Consider the following 27567-nt stretch of genomic DNA (forward strand, 5'->3'; position numbering starts at 1 on the left):
TGGACTCCGAGGAGCAGAAGGGGAGCTGAATGTACGTGAGGCCACTGGAGACAACCAAGTCCTATGACAGGTGGACGCAGCAGGAACACTATTTCCGTGGCCGTTCCTGCTCGGTGCTGAGCACCTGGCCTGAGGTCTCCTCACCACGGTCCTGGGACCAGGTGCTCTGCTCCCCCACCTGACAGATGAGGACAGGGCAACTCATCAGGTGCTGCAGCTTTCTCCAGGTGTGCAGGGTTATCTACCTCTAATTGAGTGCTGTGATGACTCAGGAATTAGTGTGGCCTCTGCCTGTCCCCCAGTCCAGGAATGCAGGAGGGGTCGTGGGCGCCACATCTTCCACTATTCCTGCCCCCAAACTACACCCTTGTCCACAAGTCCTGTGGCCCATCTGAGTCTTCACAGACCCTTTCCCATCGGACTCCTATCCCACGTGCATTTCTTCAAGGTTTTTCTGTGAGTCTGTCTCTATATTTAATGTGTGTATGTTTGCATATATCTGACTGTGCATCTGTCTTGAGGTTCCCGGTGATGCTGTTACAGGGCACCCCAGTGTGAACTGGGCCTCCTGTCTGTGGGGCCTCACCCGCCTGCTTAAAATCCAGTTATACTGCAGGCACACACAAAAGGTCAATAATGGGTTTATTTACAAAAAGGGGAAAAGAAAAGGAAACAACTGGAATATCTTACTGGCTGGGCTGATTTGGAGCTCTGGTAACAAACTAACTGAAAGCGAAAGCCCCGAGTCACGTGGTCTGGAGAGCCATTTCCCAATCAAAGTCCCAGAATGCCTGCTTAGCTTCACCCTTGGGTCCTCGCAGTTCTCTCCCTGGTACTGCTGGGAGTTGTAGTTTTCAGTCACTGGAGTAGGGAGAAGAGTTCAGAAAGCTGGAGTAGTGGGTGGAGTCCACAAGGCTTTCCAGAGTTCCTTTAGGGCATCCTTTCCCTTAGCAATGCCTGGTGAGTGGCTTCACCTCTCCATATAGGTCATACTCTCTTCCAAGACAGGGATCCAGAATTCTGCACACAGTTTGCACCCTTTTAAATGTCAGCCTATGACTTTGATAACCCTGTGTGTAGGTGGGGCTCACTCACAAAGGGTAAAACGGAAAACAATTTCTGGCATTTGTCACCACAATCCTGCCCCATGACCCTGGCAGGGGTCAGCAATCAACCACAAGGCTGCTTTCTAGCTGAGTCCAGACCACTTCACAGAATTCTAGGCACCTCTACCCCACGGCAGAGCTGGCAGTTCAGCCTATATGCCAGTCATATTTATGATCTTCCGTGGGTCAATTTTCATTGACATTTTTCCTGTATTTTGGAACAAAAATGTGGACCTAGGAACAGAAGGATTTTTCAAAGGGCAGGGAGAAGCCAGCTGACATATACAGTCTGACAGGAAGTTAAGGAAATAAGGCATTTTATTCACCCAGGGCCATAATTCAATAAACAATGAGAGTAATTAACCTATTAAAGTTTTTCTTCTTCAAACCCAGATGAACTTTTCAAGAATCTGGCTTCAGATTCTACCTAGAGGCATGGTACTATAAGAAAACCCAACCTCTGTGTGCGTTTGTGTTTCTGTGTGAGTATATGCATGTGTGCATGTTTCTGTGCCCGTCTATGTATATGAATAAATGTGTGTGTATCTGGGTATGTGCATTTTTTGTGTCTGGTAGGGTTAGGGGCTGGGTAAATGAGTGCTGGAGAAGATAAGACAGGAATTTAGCTAGAGGGCTTTCTACAGTCCCGTTGATCCTAATCCAAATGCTTCAAAACAGCTCAGATAGTTAAGTAAGGTAAAGGCCAATAAAAAGCAGAGGGGAGCCAAGTCCCAGGAGACTTCATGATGGACCACAGACTCCCAGCTTTTGTGGTCAGGCAGCAGGAGGGAACCCACATGGCTGGAGTAAGTTAAACAAATCTCATAAAGATGAACCCTCTGGGAGAGGTGACCAGGGACAAGGTCACTGGTTGAGAGATGGTGCCCTAGGCCAGGCTTGGGAAATTGGGGAGACATGTGCCTCCAGTGATACCACACAAAAAAGAAAAGGCAGAATTTGACAGCTGCTGGAGCACAGGATTGAAGGCATCATGGCCCACGGGAGACTACCTGCTGGGAGCCTGAGGTGTGAGAGAGCCAGGCTGTGGAAGGAAGCTGAGGTCACCTGGACATGTGTGGTGTGGCCGGTTCCGCAGGGGGAGAGGGGCCTCCAGGCTGCAGGTTAGCCTCAAAACTTTTGGGTGGGACCCCACATGTGAGGAGAAAGGGAATCATGGACCAGGTGTACAGGCCAGAGGCAGAAGGAGGAGAGTGACTGACAAGAGAAAGCCCAGGCATCTTGCCTTGGGGCATAGCAACTTCTCTTACGCACTGATAAAGGCCAAGAACTAAGCCTGGTGGGAGCCTTGTGGGTGCATGGTGCTTCCTCACCCCAGTGTCTCCCTCCAATTTGCCTTAGGGCCCCTTTGCTTTGAGATGCCACGGGCTTTGTAACAACTTTCAAATGCTCTTACAGGAAGTCCACCAAGCTGCTGAGAGCATTTGGGGGCTGAGGAACTGAGGCCCTTCTCTCCTCAGCCAAAACAGCTTCATGTTTAGAAGAAAAAAAAATCACATGTACACACACAAACACATATAATAAATGCTATGAAATCTTGGAAGGTAGTGGTGATTATATTTTAAATAACTTCATTTATTAAATTAATAAATATTATGTATATCCTAAGTGGATTTCTATTTTATCATATAGTAACTATGTATTATTATAAAGTATAAATGTAAAATGTCTATTCATAAGGTGTTGATATATCCAAATTATATATAGATTTAAATAAATTTAAGTTATAGGTCATACTTAAATATATTTTCATTTAATTAGTATTTGTTGTTATAAATATGTTACATTTTAAAAAGTACTTTTCTTTCAGAAATAGTCTTTTTTTTTAAAAAAAAAAAGAACTTATTTATGCATTCAAGAACTGGGGTACAGGTCAGAGGTGCGGAGAGGAGAGCGGATTCACCATAGACAGAATGGGGAGCAGAACAGGCAGATTGACTGAAACCAACTGCTGAGGGGAGCAGCGGGCAAAACAGGAGAGGTCTGCTGCACCGTGTGGGTCAGCTGTCCTGCTGGGGATCGAACTCGTGCTGCAGTGGCTAGCAATAGTTTGAGACCTAACCCCTGTGCCACCAGGGAGGCCCCTCAGAAATAGTCTCAATGAGATGGTTCAAACTTAATGAGCAGAGACCTACAGTAGGAGAGACGAGAAGGGAGTGCCTGCATACACGAGACACACGGAGAAGCAAGTACAGAGGCTCTGGGTGAGCACTTGGTGCTGTGTTCAAAGAGCAGCTGGAGACAAAGTAGCTGGCATGGAGAGAGGGGAGCAGGAGAGCGAGAACAAAGGGAAGGTGGGCAGGCGTCTCGGACCCATGGAGAATTGCCTTTATGATCTTGGTTTGAGCAGAGACCTTGGTCTGATTTCTAGCCAGACAGCTCTGACTCCTGGTTGGAGAAGAGTGAGAATATGGTGAGGCTAGCGTGGAGGAAGGAGGTCTGGAGGAGACTGCAGCAATTCAGAGGTAGGTATGTTGGTGGCTTCGACCAGGTTGGTGCGGGTGGAGGTGGTGAGACTCCATCAGCCCCCCGGGTGGCTATTGGAGATACAGCTAACAGGGTTGCAGATGGTTGGGTGTGGGTGTGAAGGAGCAATCACAGGGCAAGCTCAGACATTTTGCTTGAGCCATGGAAGGATAGAGGTGCCATTTCCTGAGATGAGGAGGAACCTTGGTGGGGAGGATAAGGAGCGAGACCCGGGATGTGGGGATTAGAAGCACATACAGAACACGTAAAGCCATGAGACAGAAAGAGCTCACCGTGACAAGGGCAGAGGTGCAGGACAGAACTCTGAGAGGTGAGAGTACAGGCAGACGAGTGTAGCCCAGTCAAGGAGACTGGGAAGGAGCAGCTTGGAGAAGCCAACCAGGAGGCAAGGCATAGAAACTCAGCAAAAGAAACTCAGGAAGAAGCAAATGATCGGCTGAGTTAAACATTATTACTAAGAGACCAAGAAAGAATTGAAAACTGACCAGTGGATTTGGCAATGGTGTTGGTGTTCTCAGCAGGAGGCCCGTACCAAGACTCCAACCCCTATTTCCTGAGACAGGGCACATGTTTTCCCATCAGGAGTCTGTGAGTGGGTGGGTGTAGGCTGTGAGTGCTGACATTCCGGGCTGCTGCTAGCGCAGTGAGCTTACATTGGGACAAAGATCGTTTCCTCAATAGAAACGTGGTCAGAAGTCCTGCCAGCAGTGATTTTCCCATGTAAGACCCTTCGCTGGCTCTGGGTGAGAGAAGAGTGTACACCTTCCAGAAGCACTGCTAAGTGCCAAGAAGGGATTTAGGTTTGATCAAGCCCTGATCCCTCATTTGATGGAAGTGGAAGCAGGCCCAGGGAGGACCAGGGGCAGTTTAGTAGCGGAGCTGTTGGGGCAGAAACCCTCCCTCCAAGAGGCAATAGATCTTTTTAGATGAGACATTTTACAGGGAGGAAATTCCAAGCAATCCCAAATCTAATCACCTCCCACCTTGAAGACCTACACAAGCTGCTTGAAATTCTGAGCCCGTTTTGTCTTCTGTGCCAGAAGCTGTAGCATGATGCCATGAGATAATGCATGCTGCGAGGGTGATTCTGACTGCCACGTCAGAGTCCCCAGGGAGTTTAGTTAGGAAACAGGGTGCTGCTTCTAGAGACCAGCCCGGAGCAGAGAATTCCTTGCACTTTGTTCCAGAAGGTTTGGGCTAAGCGGACTGACTCTGGGAACTTTTCATGTTCTCTAGATACTTCCCTTGTTTCAGAGACTTTCTGAAACTTCGTGGGCCAGGCCCACCAAGAGGCCCTCTGGGTCAAGGCAGACGCTACAGCTCCGTGTGGGCCCCAGTTGACACAGGGCAGCCTCCTGCCTCTCTGGACACGGTTCCCTCAGCTCTCCTCTGCGGATGGGAAGCGTAGAGTCTCTGACCTCATTCGACCCCTCTGCTCTCTGCACAGATCAGTAACGCCATCCTCATCATCTTCGTCAGCTACTTTGGCAGCCGGGTGCACCGTCCGAGGCTGATCGGCATTGGGGGCCTCCTCTTGGCTTTGGGTGCTTTTGTCCTCACCCTCCCACACTTTCTCTCCGAGCCCTACCAGTACACCCTGGCCGGCGTGGGTAAGTTGCCTGCAGCCCCTGCTCCAAGGGGACAAGAGGGGGTGGGCACCCCACAACAATGTTGCAGATGCTCCTGGGGCAATGGATACTACTTTGGGCTGTTTGCTCCTTGCCGGCAAAAAAAAGTTTCCTTGGCTTCTATTGTTTTGGTTTTCCACAGAACACATTTGAAAGTCAGAACATGCAGAATTATGTCGAGCTGTGGAGCTTTATTATTCCAGCTCTAGCTTGCTGAGAAAGGGATGTGCAGCTGGTGGCTTATCTCCCCCTTCTGATTCCATGGGTCCCTGTGCTTCATGCCAGGGATAATCCATGATGCAAACGTGGGGACACATGCAAGCACATGTGTGGGAAGATGGTCAAAGTCGTCGTGTTATGCGCCCTGTGCATTTTCTCCAGGTTTCACATGTGTTTATCACATCATGACACTTGTACACTCATCTGACACGCTCTACATTGCAGTGCTCACACATTGCAGGGGAGAGAAAAGGTCAAAGATGAGGACTTAGCATCAGATGTTCAGACTTCCCAAGGACACTAGTCCGTTAGGGAGAGACAGCCTCGGGTCACTTGATTCTTAGCCAAATAGCTCCTCTGTGACTCATTCTCAGTACTACTCCATGTAGCAGGGTGAAAGATATGAGAGCTTCCATAGTTCATAAATGCAGAATTAAATTATACTGAGCTGCCCTGTAAGAGCGCCATTTTCTTTAAAAATGATTTTGTTAATATGAAAACTTTTGAATTATGCCAAAAGTAAAGAAAGTAAAATGACACATATAGACTGCTCACTAAGATTTTCCAGTTTTCCTTTCACTTTTCCTTTGACTAGCTCTCTGGCGACAGTTCACGTACTGTTAGTTGAGCCATTTATGTGTACAATTCAATGGTTTACTGCGTCACATTCTTTTTTAATGGTGGTAAAATATTTGCCATTTTAACCATCTGGGTGTCACCTGCATCTCCTTTATCAAAAGTGATACAATTCAGTGGAATGAATTACATTCAGAGTGTGGTGCAATTGTTTTCTTCTTTGGACAGCCAGTGCTGTCCTTCAACCCCTGGGGGCCCCATGCTTTCTTACTTGGAATCTGAGTGTTCTTTGTAAGTTTTGGATACAAGTTACATATTGGATATGAGATTTGTAAATAACTTCTTCCGTCTATCTTTCACATTCTTCCTCCACTCCCATCATCCCTTATACCATTTTGATCCTTTCTCCATCAACCTCCCCTTAATTTAGAAAGTTAACTTTGCTTATTAATGACCAACAGTTTTCAGAAGCATTTTGCTTTGTCCAGTTAGCCACAACGTGTTCATCTTTGTAAATTGTTATAAATGACAACACTTTTCCTTGAGACTAAATACTAATGCGCTGTGTATCTATGCCATATCTTCTTGATTTGGTTTTCTATCATTGGGCACTTAGATTGTTCCCATAGCCTTGTAAAATGATTCTACAGTAAATATTGTAGACCATATAATTTTTTGTGTGTTGGTGGGCCCATATTCTTCAGATAAATGCAAGAATAATACCTCTGGGTCATCAGGTATCTATTTCCATTTTTACTTTTTTAAAGATAGACCTAGATCATTTTCTAAAATGGTTGCACTAGTGTTCCTTTCCCAACTACATTATCACAGGGCTCTTCTTTCTCTGCATCTTCTCTGGCATTTGTTGAGGAACTTTTTAACATGTGTCATTCTTAGATGTGGGATGTGGGAGATGGTATCTCACTGTGTGGTTTTGCCTTCATTTTTTTCACTGAATGTGATGATGAATGGTTTTGCATGTGTCTATTGGCTTCTCGATATTTCCTGGGTGAATTGTCTATCCACTTAGCAACTGGGCTTGGGGGGTGTTTTTATTGTTAAATTGAATAAGCTTTTATATAGTTTAGATATTAACCCTTTGTTGGTTGCATAATGTGTGAATTTTCTCCTACTCACTAAGCTCTCTTAAACCTACTTATATTTTCTTTCATTGTATAAAAGCTTTTCAATTTAAGGTAATTCTAATTGTTAGTTTTTTTTTTTGCTTTTATTTTCTTTGTTGTAGGAGTTGAATCTCCAAAAATATCTTTATGATTGATGTCATGAAATGTGCCAATATATTTTCTACATATAAAGGCTTTAGTCTCTAATCCATCTTGAATTTATGTTGTGCATGGAGTTAGAGAACAATCCAACTTCGCTTTCTACATGTGCCTGTTCAGTTTCCCAGCACCATTTGTTGAAGAGACTCTGCTTTCTCCATTGCGTGGTAGTGGGTCCTATATTATGAATTGGGCACCAATATGCATGTGGGGTTTTTTCTGGACTTCCTGTTTTGTTCCACTGAGCCCTGTGTCTATTTTTATTTCAAAACCATATAATTTTTAAAAGATTTTTTTAATTTATGCATACAGAACTGGGGTACAGGTCAGAGTTGCAGGGGCAGTGAGAGGATTCACCAGAGACAGAGTGGGGAGCAGAACAGGCAGATCAACAAAGTACACTGCTGAGGGGAGCAGCAGGTGGGTCAGGAGAGGTCTGCCGCACCATGTGGTTCACCTCCGGGGCTGAAGTGGCTTTAACTTCTTAATGCTGTGCTTTAATCTGCTGCGCCACCAGGGAGGGCCCTTCAAGACCATATTGTTTTAATAACTGTTATTTATAGTATAAAGTCAGTTGACATGATGCTTCTGTTGCACTTCTTTTTCCCTCAGGATGCTTTAGTTATTGAATGCATTTTATTACTCCATAGAACTTATAACATTTGTTTTTCTATTCTGTGAAGAATAGTGTTGGTATTTTAAAGGGGATTGCATTGCATTTATACATCACTTTTCATGGAATAATCATTTTGATTGTATTTATGACAATCATGAACACAGAATGTTTTCTATCTCACAATGTGTATCTTTTAGAACATCTCATACTTTTCATTGTACAAGTCTTCCACTTCATTGGTCAGCTTAATTCCTAGGTATCTGATTCTTTTTGATGTGATTGTGAATGGGATTATTTTCCTAATTTTTCTTCTGTTATTATTTATGTTCAAAATGCAATAGATTTTTATATATTGATTTTGTAAACTTCCACTTTGCTGTATTCTATATTATACCAGCTCATAATACATCATGTCATATTATATTGAACAATGATAGCTTTACTTCTTCTTTTCCCATCCGGATTTAGCTTAAGCTAAAATCTCTAACAATTAAACAGAAGTAACAGTGTGTTGGGCCTCCCTATTGATGCAAGGGGTTAAGTCCCAGCTCTATGAAGCTATCCCTAGCCACTGCAGCACGAGTTCCATTCCCGGCCAGGGAGCTGACCCATACAGTGCAGCAGACCTCTCCTGTCTCTGCGCTGTTCCCCTCAGTAGTGTATTTCAGTCAATCTGTCTGTTCTGCTCCCTACCCTGTCTCTGGTGAATCCTCTTACCACCTGCCCCCCATCACCTCTGGCCTGTACCCCAGTTCTTGTATGCACAAATAAATAAATTTAAAAATAAAATAAAAAGATGTAACAGCGGGCATCCTTGCCCTATTCTTGATATTAAAGGGAAAGATTCACTTTGCCACCATAAACTGTTCCATGGACTGTAGATTTGTGATATATGGGTTTTATTTTACACAAAAGGACAACTTTTATTAGTTTTATGTGCAGAAGATGCAATAGCATACACTTAGCTTAAGTTTGACGGCAAGTTCTCTCGTCTTCACCTTTGCCAGCTTCGAATGCCAGCCACAGATTTTGGACCCAGGACTTTGCCTTCCAGAGAGAGTGGATGTCAGCATATCTGTCATTGCAGAAATGACACTGATGCTGCTGGGCCGGGTTTCCACTCTTTTCCTCTTCCTTGTTGTATAATTTAGGTGTCTGATATCTCTAGATTTTTGTTTTGTTGTTTTCTTGTTGCTTTAGTATAGCCCTTTTAGTAGTTCTTTCATGTCCAGTTGGTAATGATACCCTTAATTTTTGCTTTTCATTGAAAGTCCTTATTCTTCCGTATGTCTTGAATGATCATTTTGCAAACTGAAGTATTCTAGGATGGACTTCTTTTTCTTTTTTAAAGACTTATTTATTTATGCATACAGAACTGGAGTACAGTCTAGAGGTGCAGGGCGGTGAGAGGATTCACCAGAGACAGAGTGGGGAGCAGAAGAGGCAGATGGATGAAGTGCACTGCTGAGGGGAGCAGTGGGCAAGACAGGAGAGGTCAGCTGTGCCATTTGGGTCGCCTCCAGGGCCAGCGATCAAACTCACACTGAAGGGGCTGCAGCTCGCTTGCAGTGATGTGTCCTAACCTGTTGTGCTACTGGAGAGGGCCGAACTTCTTTTTCTTCAAGTAATTTAAATTATCTCCTGCCATTCTCTTCCTGCTGGAAGATTCCCAGGGTAAGTCCACGGTCAGTATAATAGGTGTTCCCTTAGAAAGAAGGTTACTCTTCTCTCTTGGATGTTTTTAATATTTTCCTTGTTTGTCTTTCAAAGCTTAATTATAATGTGTCTTAATCTATGTCCATCTGCTATTATTTTGTTTGGAATGCTTTGCCCCGCTTGGATCACAGTTCATTTCCCAAGTTGAGTTGGTTCTCAGCAATTATTTTTTAAAATACAAACCTATGCCTTTCTGTTTCTTACTTTTCTCCTTCTGGAACCCCCATAATACAGATGTTACTTCTCTTTAAGTTATCCCAATGGGCTCTTACACTATTTTATTTATCTTTATTCTTCTTTCTCTTTGTTGCTCTACTAATATTTGTGTGTTTTCAGCTATTGTGCATCAGACTTGCTGACTCAATTACTTGTGTTTGTGTACAAGTACAGCCTTCTATCGTATTTTTTATTTGGTTATAGGATTTTTTTTAGAACCATGAGTTCTATTTGTAACACTCTCAAATTTTCTTCTTGATTGTGTTCCTGGTTTTCATCTTCCATTGTTTTTCTCAATTTGACTAGTATGGTTATAACTGTTACTTTAAACTACCCCCAGGCAAATTCCACAGTTTTCCTGATCCTGATACTTGATACTTGTTTTGAGGTGTTTCGTTGTCACTGTTCTAGCCATCACAGTATGTTCTTCTGTCTCTTTATTTATCTATTTATTTTGTTTTCAGAGACTGTAGTAGGGAGTTTCTTCCTCTTGACTTGATAAATTAGTTTCAGACTCCTCTTACAAGGAGCTGGGTATAATCAAAGTTCTTTTTTTTTTTTGAAGATTTATTTATTTATGCATACAAAACTGGGGTACAGGCCAGAGGTGCAGGGGCGGTGAGAGGCTTCACCAGAGACAGAGTGGGGAGCAGAACAGGCAGATCGACAAAGTACACTGCTGAGGGGAGCAGCGGCCGGGTCAGGAGAGGTCTGCTGTGCCAGGTGGGTCACCTCCAGGGCGGGGATCGAACTCACACTGAGGTGGCTGCGGCTCGTTTGCAGTGCTGCATCCTAACCCATTGTGCCACCAGGGAGGGCCCAATCAAAAGTTCTTCACCATAATTGTTAGGTTTCTATTAGTTCATAGACTGACACCTTGGCACCTGTTCCGATGGCGAAGAAACTGGTGCCAGAAACAGACAATAGGTGTGGATAGGGACAGTTGGCACTGCAAGGACACCTGTAGTGAAGTGCTATACCCAAGTTGTCTGGTGAGGAGCCACAGTGACCCCTCTCCCTAAGCCAACTCCATGTCAAAATGTTTTGAATTGTCTCATGCTGGTCTCAACCTCAGTTCTATGGTTGAGCAATTGTTGTAACACTTGATGAGACTACAGCTGAGACAAGGTCACAAGCCAGGAATTGTTCTCTCTGCTTTTCAAGATTGAATACTCTGCCATTGTGTAGGTCCAGTTGCTACAAATGTTAGTAATGGGGACATTCTTTTGTTATCTGGTTTGACTGAATTGGGGTAAGGCAGATGGTTTCATAGTCTGCAAAATATAACCCTTTTATAAAGAGATAAAGCACAGGTGACCCCATCTGGTTCACCCTGCTGGTTCAGGCTCCAGCTGCCCCAGTCTGCGCCCTTATTCCCATGGTTCTCCAGGTGCGCACACTCGGTCCTGCCACTAAATTTGTATAGTTCTTCCCAAATATAGCCCCTGGTTTTAAACTCCAGATGAGGGCCTGCCTGTGCCCTGGAGTTAACAACAGCCAAGAGGCTCCAAATGGCAGCTGCCCCTCCCTCAAAGGGGTGTGAAGCCCCAGTACCCTCTAAGCCCAGTTTAATGACAGTTTTTCCAACCCATTGCACTCTTGATGTCTGCACTAGTCATCCATTTATCTTGAAAGAAATAGTACCCTTTCAAGGGTGCAATTTGGTTGTGAATGTGTGGAGGAGGTGAGTTAGGTGTCTTCACTCTGCTGCCATCTTGACAAACTCCATCCTTTACATTACCAGTATCAGCTACAAATCAATAGTTTTTAATTTGGACAATAACTAATTTTTCTTTTTTTTTGTCTTTAATGGATCATGTTTTTGTTACCATCTTTAAGAATTCTTTACCTAACTCTAGGCCAGGAAATTCTTTTCCTATATGTTTTCCTAAAAGTTTATAATGTTGCATTTATGTTTATATCTATGATTTATTTTTAGTTTTTAAATAGGCTTTTTTTTTTTTGTACTTGGATGTTAAAGGGTTTCATTTATCAAAAAGACTCTCTTTTGTCCTTAAGTTGTTTTTGTACAATTATCAAAAGTCAACTGGCCATATTTATACATGTATGTTTCTAGACTTTTTCTTCTGTTCTATTGATATATGTGTCTATTCCTTTTCTAGTATTACCATGTCTTGAAAGCTTTATAATTCTTAAAACTGGGTTGAGTGATTCTTCCACACTTATTTTCCTTTTTAAAATCTTTATCTATCTTATTCATTTGCTTTTCCATATAAATTTTAAAATGAGCTTCTCTGTACATAGCCATAGATGTCATACAGATTTGGTTATAGCTAAAAAAAAAAAAAATTCTTCTGGAATTTTCATTAAAATTACATTAAATTTGTCGGTAATTGACATGTTTTCTAAGTTGAGTGCCACTCCATGAACATAGTTTGCTTCATCATTACCTGTATATTCTAACATTGACTAATGAGTTAAATATCTCTAAAGTTGATGAAAGCCTCTGCTCTTCAATAGAACAAAATAAGGGTCCTTTATGTTTTAAACTCCACAGTCTTCTGTTTTCCATGTTATTGTTAATTAATTTAGTTGCACCTGCCTTTAACTTTCCACCTGTGGTTATTAGCATGTAACCATTATTATTTACAAATAAGCTGGTGCTTATTTATATTTACCTACATGTTTACTGGTTTCTTTGTTCAACATTACTTCTTGCATTTTTAACCCTGTTTCCAAGTGGGCTCATGAATGAGAAAAATCTCTAAGTCTATCTCTAAAAAATGTCTTAATTTGACCATTTATTTTGAATTATAATTTGGTTACAAGCAGGATTTTAAATTCAGTTACCCTCTCTTAGCACTTGGGAGATAGCATACATGTCTTCTGGCTTCTCTTGATGGCATTAAAATTTCACCATTATAATTGTCACTTCTCTTTAGGTATTCTGGTTTTTATTTCTAATTGTGATTAAGATTTTCTCTTTTCTTTATTCTTATGCATGCCCAACATAATGTATCTGAGTATAGGCTTAGTTTTACTTAGCTTTTAGGAAGTTTAATATATTATTTCTTTTGAGATTAAACTTTCCTTAAATGATGAAAATCTCTCCAAATTTTCCAAATATGTGCCTTTTATTATGCCCCTATCTTGTCTGGTCCTCCCAGAATGTTTTTTAAATATATATTGGATGTTTTCATTTCTCTCATCTTCATCTGTTAACTTCATTCTTGAGGTTTTTAGGACTTAATCTTGCTGTACCCTAGGTGATTTTCTCAAGTATGTCTTTCTGTTCATGTAGTCTCTCTCAAGCTCTATTTCTCTCATTTCCAATGCATCCTTCACATTGTAAATTGTGATAACTATATATACTTTTGCTAATTTCTAGAACAAATCTATCTGCCCTATTTTCTTGTTTTTTTTTTTTTAAATAGTTCTCTATGATTTCTACTTTATATTTGGTCTCTAATTATTTTAAGTATATTTCCTTTATAGCTTTTCCCTGCCACCCCCTACCCCAGATTTTTCTATTAGCTCAAATCTTACCAATGTGTTGTGTCTGTTTATTTATGATGGATCCTTTGTAAAGGGATTTTTTTTTTTCTCCCTGTGGAAATTTTGTGCGGTCTGGGTTAGAAAGTAACCCTACAACATGATTATGTTTTTACACTTACTTGACATTCCAGTAAACTTTGAATTAACCTTGAAGCGAATTTTATGATAATTTATTGGCTTAGATAACTTTGAACTTGTTTCAGGGATATGGGAAGTAGCAGTGGTTTTGTTTTGAGCAGCTGTTAAAGGCCCAGTCTGTACATGCTCTTGCTTGGTTCATGGGATTGGTGGTAAATCTGTCAGAGGATGAATGAGCCACCCAGGATGCCCAAGGGTATACTCGATTCCTGTTTGCTTAAATTTCATGCTTTTTGGAACATCAAAGTGCAGGTCAAGCTCAAGAGATGAATCACTTAAATTCACGGAAGGGATTTTATCATAGATTATGAGACCTACAATGGGGATGGATAGGTGGCTGGACTGGAAAAAGAATGGAGCAGGAATAATCTCCAATGATAGAGTGTCTGCTCTGTTCTAGCCATGGGAATCTTTTCCCCACCTCTCTATCAATCACCAGTTAACTGGTTATTATTCATAAATGCATTATGGCCTTGAATCTAGTTGGGCTATTTAAGCACTGGCTGAGTCTTGAATCAAGGAGGCACAGGATGAAGACAGACCCAGCCTCAGGGCCCTGCCATGTGCCTCTCCCATTGATTTAGACAAGGGGCTTAAGACCAGCACTGAAGGAGAATCTGAAGTTGCCTTCACCCTCTCAGAAAGCCGTGTAGTCACACCTACCTCATTGTTGTTTCTCGAGATCCAAGGTCCATGTTAGCAGGAAAACTGAGCTAATGAAATCAGCAAGGGAGCCTGGGGCACTGGGACCAGGCCAACGGAGGGCATCCTGCCATGCACCACACGCTGTGGCCTCCTTAGCCTAGTGGGTTGGCTCCCCACAGCCTGGGTCTTACCCCAGTGGTATTTGCTTCCCACAGCACAGCCACCAGACAGCGTGGTTGGAGACCAGAGGACCTCGGGGAGCAGTCACTCTGCTTCTTGTTAGGGATGGTCCTTTGGCTTGCATTCAACCTCCCATGAATCCATGAAACACATTGCCACGGGACTGGGAGAGGGGCCACAGCTTGTCTTTCAGGTCTGCAGGGGATTACTGGCCAGGAAATGGATCTTTTTCATTGCTGTTGCTCATTATTTGTGTGAATTTTAATTGCGACAATAGTCCCAGCAGTCTCACTCTGGCTGGAGCAGAGACACAGCTGAGTGCTCAGGGGCTCAGCAACCTTCCTGGTGCCAGGAGTGGGATAAGGAGGACTTTGCCCTGGGCATCATGTAGGCTCTAGGTGTGGGTGTCAGTGCAGCATGGGTGTGTGTTATGCTAATTGTGTACAAATAAAAATGTTCATACAGCCTTGGTAATATGGGGAAACAGAAATGCAGCTCCTCTATTAAATGTATTCCTCTGGGAACTTTAATTTTGAATTATGCAAGGTTGTAAGGAACAAATGCATTTTGTTAAATGCACTGGCCTCAGTGATTTCATGAGTCTGAATCATCTTCTGCAGTTCAAAGGTGGACTGTGAGACTTCGTGACTTTTGGGCCACTTCCTCTGAAACCCTACATCTCAGTCCCTCCTCAAGCAAGATGGACCCTTTGTTGCGGGGTTGCCAGGGCCCAAACGATGCACGCTAAGGATATGCCAAATGGCTGGCGTATCCACCACTTTAAGTGGTGACTGTTGTGACCGGCAGCGGTGAGGACAACATATGTCTTATGTTAACAAACTCAGGTCCCAAGTGAAGAGCCACCGTTTCTTGGGGTCAGCCAAGCTTGAAACTCATGGCTATTGACCTGGGGACATGTGAATACACTTTGCCTCTAGTCCTCACCTCCATTCTCTAGCTCCTCTCTCAGCTAATCCTCCTGCACCCTTATGTGTGAGGGTCTGGGAAGTAGAAGCTGCGATTCTGCTCTGTTCCCAGGGTTCCTCGGGTTGCAGTAGCCTAGTGTGAGGAGAGCATAGACTTCAAAATTCAAATTCTAGCTCTGTCATTTCCTTGCCAAGTCTCTTTAGACAAATGACTGCTTCACTTTTCTAAAGCTCAGTTTCCCAACCTGTAAAATAGGAATAGTTCCTTCACTTTAGAGTGCTCTGAGAAGAAAATTTAAATGAAGTGGTTTAGGGAGAGTGCCTGGAACACACACTGTTCAGTGAATTTCTCCTTGCCGACCCTTGCTGTGGAGTTGGAAATCTGTTACTCATAAGTAATGGCCCCCAGACCTATTATCATGTGTTGATTGCTGATTTCTTCCCTTGGCAAAAAGCTGCTCCAGAAATGAACATGGGAAATGGAGAATAACTATGTGTTTTAGGAAAGAAAATTAAAGGGGGGTTGAACATTGTGGGAATCACAGAGACCTTTAACAACTAATTGCCGATTTTAAAAAGGCCATGTAGACATTTATGAATGTTTAGATTTTCTAAATGTCAGTGGGGTCCGGAAATGTGCCCTGGCGCCTTCAGAGAAAAGACTAGCTACCCAGCCAAAGCCTCTAAGACCACTTCTGGAAGGCACGGAGAGGTTTTGGTAGATGGGAAACAGGCCAACGTGAGACCAGTTCTTCCAAAAGATTAGAGTCAAGTCTTTGGAAACCAGTGTTCAGTAAGGACTAAGCGTAACCTGCGAAGACTCCCATGCCAAGACCAGAGAGAATTCTGTCCCCACACAGACAATAGATGCACATCCTCAGGGGGCTTCCTGTAGGACAAAAGAGGGGTGTGTTGGGTTGGATTGTTGGAACAGTCAAGAAAAGAAAGGAAGAATCATTTTCTAGACTTTTATTCAGGAAGTTGCCTGTCCCGCTCCTGTGCTCACACATGCCGAGGGTGCTTGGAAGGGGGGTGTTAGGCAGCACAGGGAGGGGAGCCTGGGGCTCCTGAGTGACCACTGCACTTCCTCAGTGGAGAACTGGAGGCAGCCTCCCCCTCCTTGAGGAGCAGAATCTTTCACTAAACCATGTGAGCCATGCAGGACCCTTCCTCTGTGGGAACTGCTTGTGGACTTGAGCTCGGGATGTGAACACCTACCTGTGGTATGAAACGGATGTGCTCACTGTGGAGCAAAGTGAAGGGCACATCTTGTACAGGGAAGTGTGAGTGTGTTTGTGGGATAGTTGTGGTTAAGTGTGTGCTTGAGGGAAAGTGCAGGAAAGTTGAGTGTATTGAGGAGGTGAAGAGGTGTGGAGAGGAGGAGGATGTATGTGGAGATGGGAAGGCAGGGGTGAAGAGGTATGAGAAGGGGAATCTGTATGTGTGTGTGTGTGTGGGTGAGTGGGTGGGTGGGTGTGGTTTGTGTCGATGGGGATGTATGTGAGAGGGAAAAGTGAGGAGAGGGGAGGGAAGGGGAGAGGAGGGATGGTTGGGTTGGGAATTGTACAACTTGGCCAGTTGGATCTGTTTAACCTGAAAGGAAGAGAAAACAGCAGGGGCTGTGGGGAATCACAAAACACATGGGTGTTATTAAGTCAATTGAGAGAAAAATAGCCCCAAACAGATTAGCAGAACAAAACCTAATGAGATTTAATGTGGAACATTTTTTAAATGCATAGTGTAAGAAAGAATAGAAACCAACATGGAGAAATGATAGAAAACAGTAGAACTTCTTTGAATATGAGGGTAGGGCCAGCGAAGGAGCAGGGATGACACAGGAGAACTGGTTGTCTCCACGACAGTGGCACCAAGGGCCTTTCTGAAGTCCTGGTCTGTTGCTACAAATGTAGTTGACTCCCAGTCAACTCTTTAAACATCTGATTTGTGGGTAAGTACAACCCCACTTTGACTGGCATGATCCCTGTTCTCCTGGGTCTCCAGCACAGGCCCTAGTGGGAGGTGGGTATGGCTTCCTCAACAAACACATCAGGCCCCTGAGGTATGTGTAGTCATAGCTTGCTCAGGAATGAGACTGGAGTAGCAGGCCTACTTCAGGTTGGGGCCTTAGTAGCAAGCTGCATCCTGCCCCCCCAGGAAGAATGTTTCTCCAGGACAGCTGGCAGACCATGTGATTTGGCACACCTATAGCAGCGGGAGGGTCTTCTTAATGAAAAAAAGGAAGACTTTGAACATCCCAAGAAAAAAATGTTAGGGAGTGAGAAACAGCCCCATAGAGATAGGGTACAGTCCTGCTAGGAAATGTGGATGAAGAGACCATTGATCTATCCTGCCAGAGGCCTGAGCCCCCCCCAGGGACCCCAGATGACACAGGGAAAAGTTTTCTGCTCTTTTGACTGGGCTTGGTATTGTTGAGACCACTAATTCTACCACTAACTGCACCAGGCCATGGAGACAGTGTGTTTCCTACCAGGAAGCAGGAAACCAGCAGGGGCAGTTTCTGACTTTCAGGAACAAAAGGACTTTTCAGGATTGGTCACCATCAGGGAGAGCATGAGGCTCGGAGATCTAAAGGGGGGAAACAACAAGAGAAGTCAAGACCAAAGTGAATGTACTGGATTGTTGGAAAAATCATGGCACATTTTTGTACAGAAAAAAAGGGGCCTCCCTCGTATGCAGGGGTTAAAGTCTCAGCACTATCACTAGTCACTGCAGTACCAAGTTCAATTCCAGGCCAGGGAGATGACCCACATGGCGCAGCAGACCTCTCCTGTCTCATCCAATGTTCCCCTAGCCAATGTGTTTCAGTAGATCCACCTGTTTGCTCCCTGCTCTGTCTCTGATGAATCTTCTTATCCTTTGAACCTCTATCCTGCATCCCAGTTCTTGTACGCATAAATAAAATTTTAAAAATTTTTTAAAGAAAATAGAAAAAATACATCATGACTTTTCTGACAACTCAAGATTTGAGGTGGGAACTTTGAGTGATAAAATCACCTCACAGGTGTGCCCCTATATGAAGAGGCTGGAGAGTGAGCTTGCCCTCTTCCCATCACATGACAATAGCACTGGGAGAGACAGTCATGTGGCACCTGGAAGAGGGCACTCCTCAGAATCCAGACATGCTGGCACCCTGATCTTGGGCTTCCCAGATACACACCCCTTCCTTTCTCTATTGTTGTCTTATGGATTGTTTCTGAGGCTTGGATCTTACCAACCTCCTCTTCATTTGGCCCTCCTCTTCTACAAGCTGCAGATTATGGGCAATAGACCGTGTACAGACCCCCCCAAGTTGCTGTCTACTGGCATCACAGCAGCCCCAACCAAGACCCCAGTGGTTTCATTCTCCTTGGATGCAGCCCCTCCTTAGAGCTTTGGGTTTAATTCTGAATTTTCAGCCTCTGGACTGTCTTCTTAGCCATGCCTCCAACTTCTTGTCATTTGTGTCCATCACAAATGTGTCATCTGTCCCGAGCTTTTTCACCTAAGTCTGTGACAACGGTGTTAGTGGTGCACAGTCAGGCTGCTGGTTACACCGGCTGTAACGCTACCCAGGGAGCACTTTGGGCCTGTTCTTCCCCGAGGACCGTCCAGCCACCTGTCCCAATCTTGTCTACCAGGATATCAGGACAGATGTTGTCAAAGCTTCCTCCCGTCATGTAACACCATGTTACGGCTTCCTGCGGATCCCAGAGTCCCATTAACAAAGGAAATGAAGTCTGTTTGGCATGAGTGGTTCTTGATGAACTTATGTTAGCTAAGCTGATTGCTTTTTTTTTTTCCCCCTAAAGAGATTCTCATCACCCTGTTGAATAAATCTGTGAACATAAATAAATCTGTGACTGCATATCCAGTCAGGGGTTGCAAAAGAAGCACACACCTCCTTGAATATTAAAATTAAATGACTCTGAGCTCCCTCCTGCCTATTCAGGAATATCATTGTTCCCTCCTATCCACTAAGAAATAGCTTGGATGATGAACCGGTGTCTGGTGATGGCTCCTGCCTTTGCCTAATGGTGATTTCTCAGGGTGGAGGCTTGAGTGCAGGGTCAAGGTGTGTGGAGGTAGGCAGGGATGCATGGGGAGAGCCCCTCATAGCACTATAACGGCCTTGTTGCACCATGCTTAGTGGGCCTGCCTCCCCATGCCCTGCTCGCCCACCCCACAGCCTCTTCAGCACATAAACCTTTTTCTGCAGCCCACTCTAGTGCCAAAGTGGTGTGAGGAGGAGCGTCCAGCCTATCTTAGAACTACTGGTCTGGAAAGCAGAGCAGGAAAAAGCCTCTCCTTCCACTTCCTCCTGCCCCTTTACTTGTACAGGAGTGAATCCCTTCAAGCAACACACTTACTCTTCATCTCCTTTATGACAATCCTTCCACTGCTGGTGACTAGACTGATCCTGTCTCCAGTTTCTGGAGCCAGTTTCCAAGTTATTCAAAAACCCTGGCAATGTTGCTGATCCCTGGGGTTCTGCCATTTTCCTCGTCCATTGAAACTTCTCCGGTTCTGTTCTCTTTAGATGAAAAATGATCTTGGTCTATAATCACTATACACTTGGTTTTAATATTCTTATTACTTTAGTCCTCTTAAGAATATTGCAAAGTAGACATATATGTTTTGGAAATGAAGGCACCGCGGTTTTGAGAGGCCCCTGACCAGTGAGCATTAGACCACGATTTGAATTTAGTCTCTATAGCTTCAAAATAGGGATTCCTCCCACTGCTCTCTGATGCGTTCCAGGCGGTCACCCCGACTCTGTTAGTTCCTGCTTGTGCAGAAGGATATGTTCTGGATTCTTAAGATGAAACTCAGAATGCATATTCTCATAGAAATCATTGTATAATTCACTTGTATATAGTCTAGTTGGAATAGAACACAATTTTTACAAGGGCGTTATGGATTAACAAGGCTTGTGAACTCCACTGGAAACTTAATCATGTATGATTTGCAAACGACCCGAATTACAAATGACTTTGAGATCTCAAATCAGGAGTGAGTTCAGGACAGCCTGTTCTAGGCCTGCCAGTGGGTGTTACCAGAGTTTTCGGAAGAACTGTTGAGTAGCTGAAATTAGGAGGATGAGGAAATAGCTCCTTCAGAATGGAACATTCTGAATGGGGTTCCAGCAGTGGTGCTGGTAGCCGAAGGACTTGGCACCTTGGCCTTGTTTCCAGATGCACCCCTTCCTTTCTGTATTGTTCTCTTATGGATTGCTTCTAAGGCTTGGATCTTACTAACCTCCTCTTCATTTGGTCCTCCTCATCTACAAGCTATGCCACCTTCTAAGTGAGAGGTTTGGAGTGATTCCCAAGAAGCATGTCTAGAAGAACTCACTGCTGTCCTGTTTCCTGGCAAGACTGTTTCCTCTACTAGATTTACGAATGGTTCCGCAAAAGAAAGCCCATTTCCCATGGCCTTCCTATGTGGCCTGATCCTTTCAGGGTTCCTCTCTCAGCCCCAGCTTCGTAATTTTGTTTCAAGACCCCTCGTAAAATCCTTGATGGCCTTCCAGTTGCCACACCTGGAACATGTGTCCTGGAGCAGTCGAGTGGCCAGACCTTGCTCTGCTCAGATCTGCATGATCTTTGTAGATCCCATGCTGAGGTGCAGCAGAGTCCACTATCTTTCCAAACTTGTCTTGGAGGTCCAGAAGTTAAGACTGAAGTTCTGCATCTTTAAGTTGTGGGATGAGTCAGAGTGTTGACTCACGTGCAGTTGGGGTGGTGCTGGGGTATCTGGAGGAGGGGGGAACTCCTAGTCTGTTTCTAGTTAACATTTCACAGTCCTATGAAATGGCAAAACCAAACCTCTGGTGTCTTGTGGGAAAAAGAACGCGCTCTGATGAACTTGAGCCTTCCAGAAGTCTGCCTCAGGAAAGATGAGAAACAGACTGACATACAGCTAATGAATAGACTTTCCCCCTCCACTTCCTTGGGCCCTCCAAGATGGAAGCAGTCATCCCTGGATGGGCAAGCAGCCTCTGGAGTCTGTGGTGGCTGGAATAGACAGGCATTTCTCTGACCTGACCACAGGGTTTGACACGGTGGGAAGGTGGGAGCTAACATGTGCGTCCATAAATTAACAGAGGAAGTAGGTACCAGGTCTTTACTGGAGTGCCTGGAAATGGGGTGAGGGTGCCCCTTCTTCCTTTACATGGGCCTGAGATCCTGAAAAATGCAGGAGAATTCACTTCAAGAAAGAGGGAGGTAGAATGAGGTGGAGAAAACAGAGCTGCCCAATTCTGCCAGGGTCTTCTGATGCAAGGTCCTTTCCCCATTCATTCAGTCCTTGGACTCATCTATCCCTGCCCTCTTATCCTGAGGAGAAGAACCTAAATAGTCTAAATTCTAGAGGACTCCCTTCTCACCAGATTAAACTGGCCAGGGCCTCCCACTGCAGGGTGCGTCCCAGGAATGAGCTCTCAAGAAGCCCACACTAGTCTGCCTGACATAGATACTGGCCCCCATTTGAAAAAAGGGAGCAGCAGGTCCTACCCGCAGCCATGGCCTGCTCTTCCTGATGCCAGGGCTTCCACCTCCAGAACAGCTGGCTGCTGCTTCCTGAGTATAGTCCTTCCAGGTGGAAGAAGCCATGTACTCTGCTGGCAGGGGTGGGGACTTGAGGGGTGTTGACTGCTGTTGTCTTTTTTTTTTTTCTAAGATTTATTTATTTATGCTTACAGAACTGGGGTACAGGCCAGAGGAGTAGTGGGTAAGAGCAGTCACCAGAGACAGAGTGGGAAGCAGAACAGGCAGGTTGAGAAAGTACACTGCTGAGGGGAGCAGCGGGCGGGTCAGAAGAGATCTGCCATGTCATGTGGGTCAGCTCCCTGGCCGGGGATTGAACTCGTGCTTCAGTAGCTTCGGAGAGCTTCATAATGTGGTACTTTAACCCGTTGCACCACCAGGGAGAGCCCGACTGCTGTTGTCAGAGTATGTGCCAGGGTGGATTTGGTCTTAGTCAAGGTTGGCATAAGGAAGAGAGAGTTTATTGGGAGACTGAGAATCAAGTTGAATACAGTTTTGACTTAATTGGGGCTAATCAGTTATCCTTAAAATGTACATTATTAATAAAAGCCATTTCTGACATGTAATCTGACATTTTAAAAGTTAATGATAACAGTTAAACAATGCCCAGAGAGAGTTTTACCACCTGGACTGTTCGTTAGGTTGAAATTTCATGAGGATTTTTATGGTGCTGGCATTCTACCCAGTGTGCTCTGTAAAGACTTAATAAGCCAGTCAACATTTTTACCATCTCTGATGACCATTAAATGGGGCGCAAAAAATCAGTTTGCCAACCAAGCCAGCAAACAATGCAACGATGTTCCAAGAAATGTGAATTTAGCAAAATAATGAGAATCAGCAAAATAAAAAGCAAGAACTTTAAAGAAGAAAGACTTGATTCTCTTTGTTTCTCCTGTCCCTGCTCTCCCATAAGAGAGTGAAACACCACTCCCCTGGGCTGGCCAGCACATTGCCCCTTACACCAGGCGTTTCACCCATTTTACCCTCAAAATGTCTCTAACTGGGTCCATTCCACTCCTGGCACACAGACCAGGAAAACTGGCCTTAAATCTCTCCAGAGTGTTCATTGCGCTGTACCCTCAGTAAACAAGCTTCTAGGATTTTCCCTAAATACAGCCAAGGTCCCTTTCCTGGACACATGGATCTCCAGGGCTGGTCTCTCCAGCCTGGATAAATTGCCTGTTGTCCACACTGACCTGCATTGTGTGTTACAGCACCATGCCGCTCACACCTTCAAGCCACTGCACATGCTGTTCTCTCCTTCAGCTTTCACTCCCTACCCTCCTTTTTTTGTCTACACCTGTTGATTCTTCTCAGCTCAGAGTACTTTCTCCAGGAATCTTTCCCTCATCCCTCTCCCAGTGACACCCACTTAGTGCCCCTCCCACACGTTTCCTTTCGCAGACCTGGGTGTGGCCCTTTGTGGACTGAACCTGGAGCAGGAGCCAATTCTAGGCAGCTCCTTCCCTGCCAGTGCATTCATTTGCTTTCAGGTGACCACGCGTGCAATACAGACCTGGCCCTGCCGCCCACAGCCTACAGCACAGCAGGCAGCAGGGTCACCCTCACACAGGCGGCCCCGAGCGCACGCAGTGACAGCTCGCGTTTTCAAGGGACAACATCCTGCAGCTTAGGGAACTTCGGATTGTGCCCCTTTCTTTATATAAAATATACCCAAGTTTTGTCTGAATCTTCTAAAAAGATGCCCCCATTTGAACAGTTGCCAGAATTCCTTTTACTTATGGGACCTTAAAAAAAATGGAACTCAGGCCCTCCCTGGTGGCTCAGCAGGTTAAAGCACAGCACTGAGAAGCTAAAGCCACTTCCGCATGAGTTCGATCCCCGCCTGGTGACCACATGGCGTGGCAGACCTCTCCTGACCCGCCCGCTGCTCCCCTCATCAGTGCACTTCACTGATCTGCCTGTTCTGCACCCCACTTTGTCTCTGGTGAAGCCACTTACTGCCCCTGCACCTCTGGCCTGTTACCCCAGTTCTGTATGCATAAATAAATAAATCTTAAAGCGGAGACGTGTGAGTACGGACTCGTTGGAGTGACTGCACAGTTGTGCATGGTCAGGGGCTTGTGCATGAGTCTAAATGCTTCCCAGGCCAAGCAGAAGCCTCAGTCTTCAACATGCCCTTTGCTCTTGAGCGGGCATGGGCCGCAGTGTTTGCCCATCGCTTTTTCTGACGACTAGCCCAGCCCACAGCTCATAAACGCTAGTCCACCCAGTGGTGTGGCCGCTGTGCTGAGGGCAGGGATGAGCAGTGAACAAAGACCACCCAGAGTCCCCTCTGCCCTGCAGCGGCCTCCCACCTCTCAGTGCTTAGACTCACTCAAATCCTCTGAGGTCTTTCAAAGTCAAGGTCACCCACAGAGAATCACAGATTCAGGACCAGAACCTGGGTTCCAGGTTCCCAGTCCAATTCTTCCAACATCTGTTGTTCTTCCTGCCCACAGCACCTAGGGTTCCCTGGGTGTGTGGGAGGGAGTGGGGGGGCTCTGCATGGGTGTCAGCACCACACCCCTATTTCTGGGTGCTTTGGCACAGGTCAGTGTGGGTAGAGGGATTCCTGAGTGGGGTGGGGAGCCCGCTGCATGGCCCCCCGTGGTCTCCTTTTCAGCAGGAGCATCTGTCATTCTGTGCTTCCAGACTAACATTACAGTCACGGCATGAGCATTTTGGAGCTATCCCGGCCTCCCTGTGAGAGGGCAGGCCCCTGATTGCCCAGGGCCTCGACTTTTCCACCCGCACCTCTGTCTGGACCATAGCTTTCCAGCCACTTAATGACCGACCCCCAGGAACCTATGCACCCCATCCAGCCACCTTACAGCCTCTACCTCAGAGGGAAATGAAGCACGGTGAGGTTTAGAAATTTGCTCAAGTTCATATGGGTACGTAGGACCATAGCCAATTTCTTCCTTTTCTTTTTAAACTACTTAAAAATATAAATTTCTGGTGCTGGAACTTGAGTCTCTACAAGCCAAAGAAAGGCTACATAGATCTGAAATGCAGCTCTGGCATGACCCATACCTTTGCAGAAGTGGGGCCCAGACCAGGAAGAAAAAAGGGGGAGGTGGGCAATTTTTTTGGATCAAAGGAACTAGAAAAAAATAGGGCAGTTTTAAAAGATAGGGAACTCCCCCATGTTTATTGCTGCATTATTTACAATTCAAAAGACATGGAAACAACCCAAATGCCTAAAAGGGGATGACTGGATTAAAAAGATGTGGTACATATACACAGTGGAGTATTACTCAGCAACCAAAAAAAAATACTGAATGGTTTCACTCATAGCAGGAGTACAACGGATGAGGCGAGAAAGTAATAATAATAATAATGATGAACAGCTATATACCAGAGACATTTTACAGGGGTGGAGTGGGAAATGGGATCAAAAACAGTGGGGGGAGGGAAATGCACAGACTATGGTGATGGCACATGGGTGATTTGGTGATGGAAAGCCCATGGGGATTACAACTGAGATGGAAAAATGCACAAAACGATGGAAAAATAAACTATTGAAAAGAAGAAAAAAAAAGATACGGTGCTAAATATGAGTTTGAAACCCTTAATTCCCAGGGAGAAGCTGGGAGTTGCCCCTTCATTGTATGAAGCTGCACTGGCAATGGTTTATGCAGGAAAACAGATCCACAAGCTTTTTGAGTATGGTTTCTAAAATAACATGAACAAACAGCTTAAGGACTAAGAAACAAAGAAAGCAAGAGAAATGATTGTTCTTCCTTAAAGGAACAGAGGAGAAGAAAATACATAGAAAAATGAACAGAGCAACAAGCAAAGAAAGAACTAGACAACTCCACCTGGAACAACGCATCTCAGCAGTTTCAAAAGCTCGTGTCTCTGTCAGAAGCCAGGTCTTTCTGTTGTACTGATCATTACAACTAGAGGGATCTATTAAGTGCTTTTATTGAATACTTCATTAGGAAGCTGTTAGTATTTTTGATACTATTTCTTATGGCCCACTGGTGATGCTCTAAATTATGTGAATGGTATCTATAGTTTGGTGATCTTGGAAGAGAATTTATCTTTCTTTTTTTAAAAAAAATTATTTATTTTTGCATACAGAACTGGGGTACAAGCCAGAGGTGCAGGGGCAGTGAAAGGCTTCACCAGAGACAGAGTGGGGGGCAGAACAGGCAGATCGGCGAAGTACACTGCTGAGGGGAGCAGCGGGCAGGTCAGGAGAGGTCTGCTGTGCCATGTGGGTCACCTCCAGGGTGGGGATCTAACTCATGCAGAACTGGTGTTGACTTCTTAGTGCTGTGCTTTAACCTGCTGTGTCACCAGGGAGGGCCCTATCTTTTTTTTTTAACCCTAGAACAAACTTAATTTCCTCGCTCATAAAAAGAAACAAGTTTGGAGAGTCATTGTTAAACTGGGCTGTTTTTAATGACAACCTTCTTAAAATTTAAAACATTTTGTTATTGCTTTATTTCAAATGTACCATATGTTTATTACAGAAAAATTAAAATATACACAAAGGCAAATACATACCCACAAAGATCACCACAGCCCCACCACCAGAGACTCAGGATCCTCTAGAGTTTTTCCTTGCACATTCAATTAGTTCACATAAGTTTTATAAATGAGGGACTGTGATCTTTTCCAAACTATTGTTTACTTTTTGAACCTCTCAAGATGCTACAAGTGTCTTTCCATAGAAATAATGCTATATCCCCATCCACATTCTAAGAGGCTGCCTCCCCTTTCATCATGTGGTTGGGCCACCTCTTGTTCCAATTCTAGCTTGAAAAGTGGGATAATGGGTGTGGAATGGAAGAAGGAAGGTATATAGGGACAGTCACCATGGTCAGGGAGGAGGTGTTAGCCGCCGGCCACAGCACAATGCTGAGGTCAGAACTGGATGACACATCTGGTGTCCCTTATTTCCTGGGACAGGACTCCCTACATTAGTAGCTTTCAAAATTATGTTCTACAACCACCAGAGCAGAGGGCAGGCGATGCTAGGGCCAGGCTGGAGGAGACATCTTCAGGAGGGGAGGGGACAACAAAGAAGACAGACCCCAGCCAGCCCCACTGTCCAGAGCAACCCTGAGCACATCAGTAACAGAAAGCATCTAAAGTGAGGGGCAGATAGAGTCCTCAGCCTTCATTTTATTCCCCATGGGATTTAAGCCCCACCTTGTTCAAGCTGTACCCTCTGGGGAGCAGCAGAAGTGAGAATTAAGCTGATCTTATTAGGATTGAGTGAGCAAACCCATGGAGCCCAGAGGGTACAACCCACTGAGGCCCGTGATCTCAGTGGCTTCCACTGGCCTGGAATAGTGGAAAGGAAGGGATCTCATGGAAAGCAGCCCTCAAAGCCTTCAGGCCTTGGAGAGCTGACAATGCTGACTGCTTCATATGGAGTGAATTAAAAACCAGGGTGTGGAAGTGGCCATTCATCCTGATTAGGTCCCCCCGGGCCCAGACAGCATGGTATCCACAGCACCTGAGGGTGTCTGGGCTGTCATAGTGGGGTAGCCTGGCACTGTTGCGTGCAACCTTTGCCCTCATCTACAATAAAAGGGTTCCACTGGAGGGTCTCACAGGTCTTTCGAGCTTCCCAAGTTCTGTGCTTTTTGGGAGCTGTCCAGGGTTGGCAAGGACATTAAATGCCACAGGCAGTAGATCCTCCAGTGTGAAGGCAATGCCAGGCTCATCCGAGAGTAAGGACTTCGCTGTCATAAGCCAGATTGGGGCTGGGGAGACACCATTTTATATATAT

At 44.9% G+C, this 27567-nt stretch overlaps 1 protein-coding gene across 1 annotated transcript in view; it reads left to right on the plus strand.

Annotated features, from left to right (window-relative positions):
* Positions 1-27567, plus strand: part of SLCO2A1 (solute carrier organic anion transporter family, member 2A1) — an 81083-nt gene that overhangs the window by 32446 nt on the left and 21070 nt on the right. Inside the window, exon 3 of the mRNA XM_004682188.2 lies at positions 5059-5221. Within this exon, the coding sequence (XP_004682245.1) occupies positions 5059-5221 (163 nt within the window). The remainder of the gene's footprint in view (positions 1-5058; positions 5222-27567) is intronic.

The sequence above is a fragment of the Condylura cristata genome, unplaced genomic scaffold (assembly GCF_000260355.1).
Source record: "Condylura cristata isolate star-nosed mole 26May11 unplaced genomic scaffold, ConCri1.0 scaffold00014, whole genome shotgun sequence".
NCBI classification, from domain to species: Eukaryota; Metazoa; Chordata; class Mammalia; order Eulipotyphla; family Talpidae; genus Condylura; species Condylura cristata.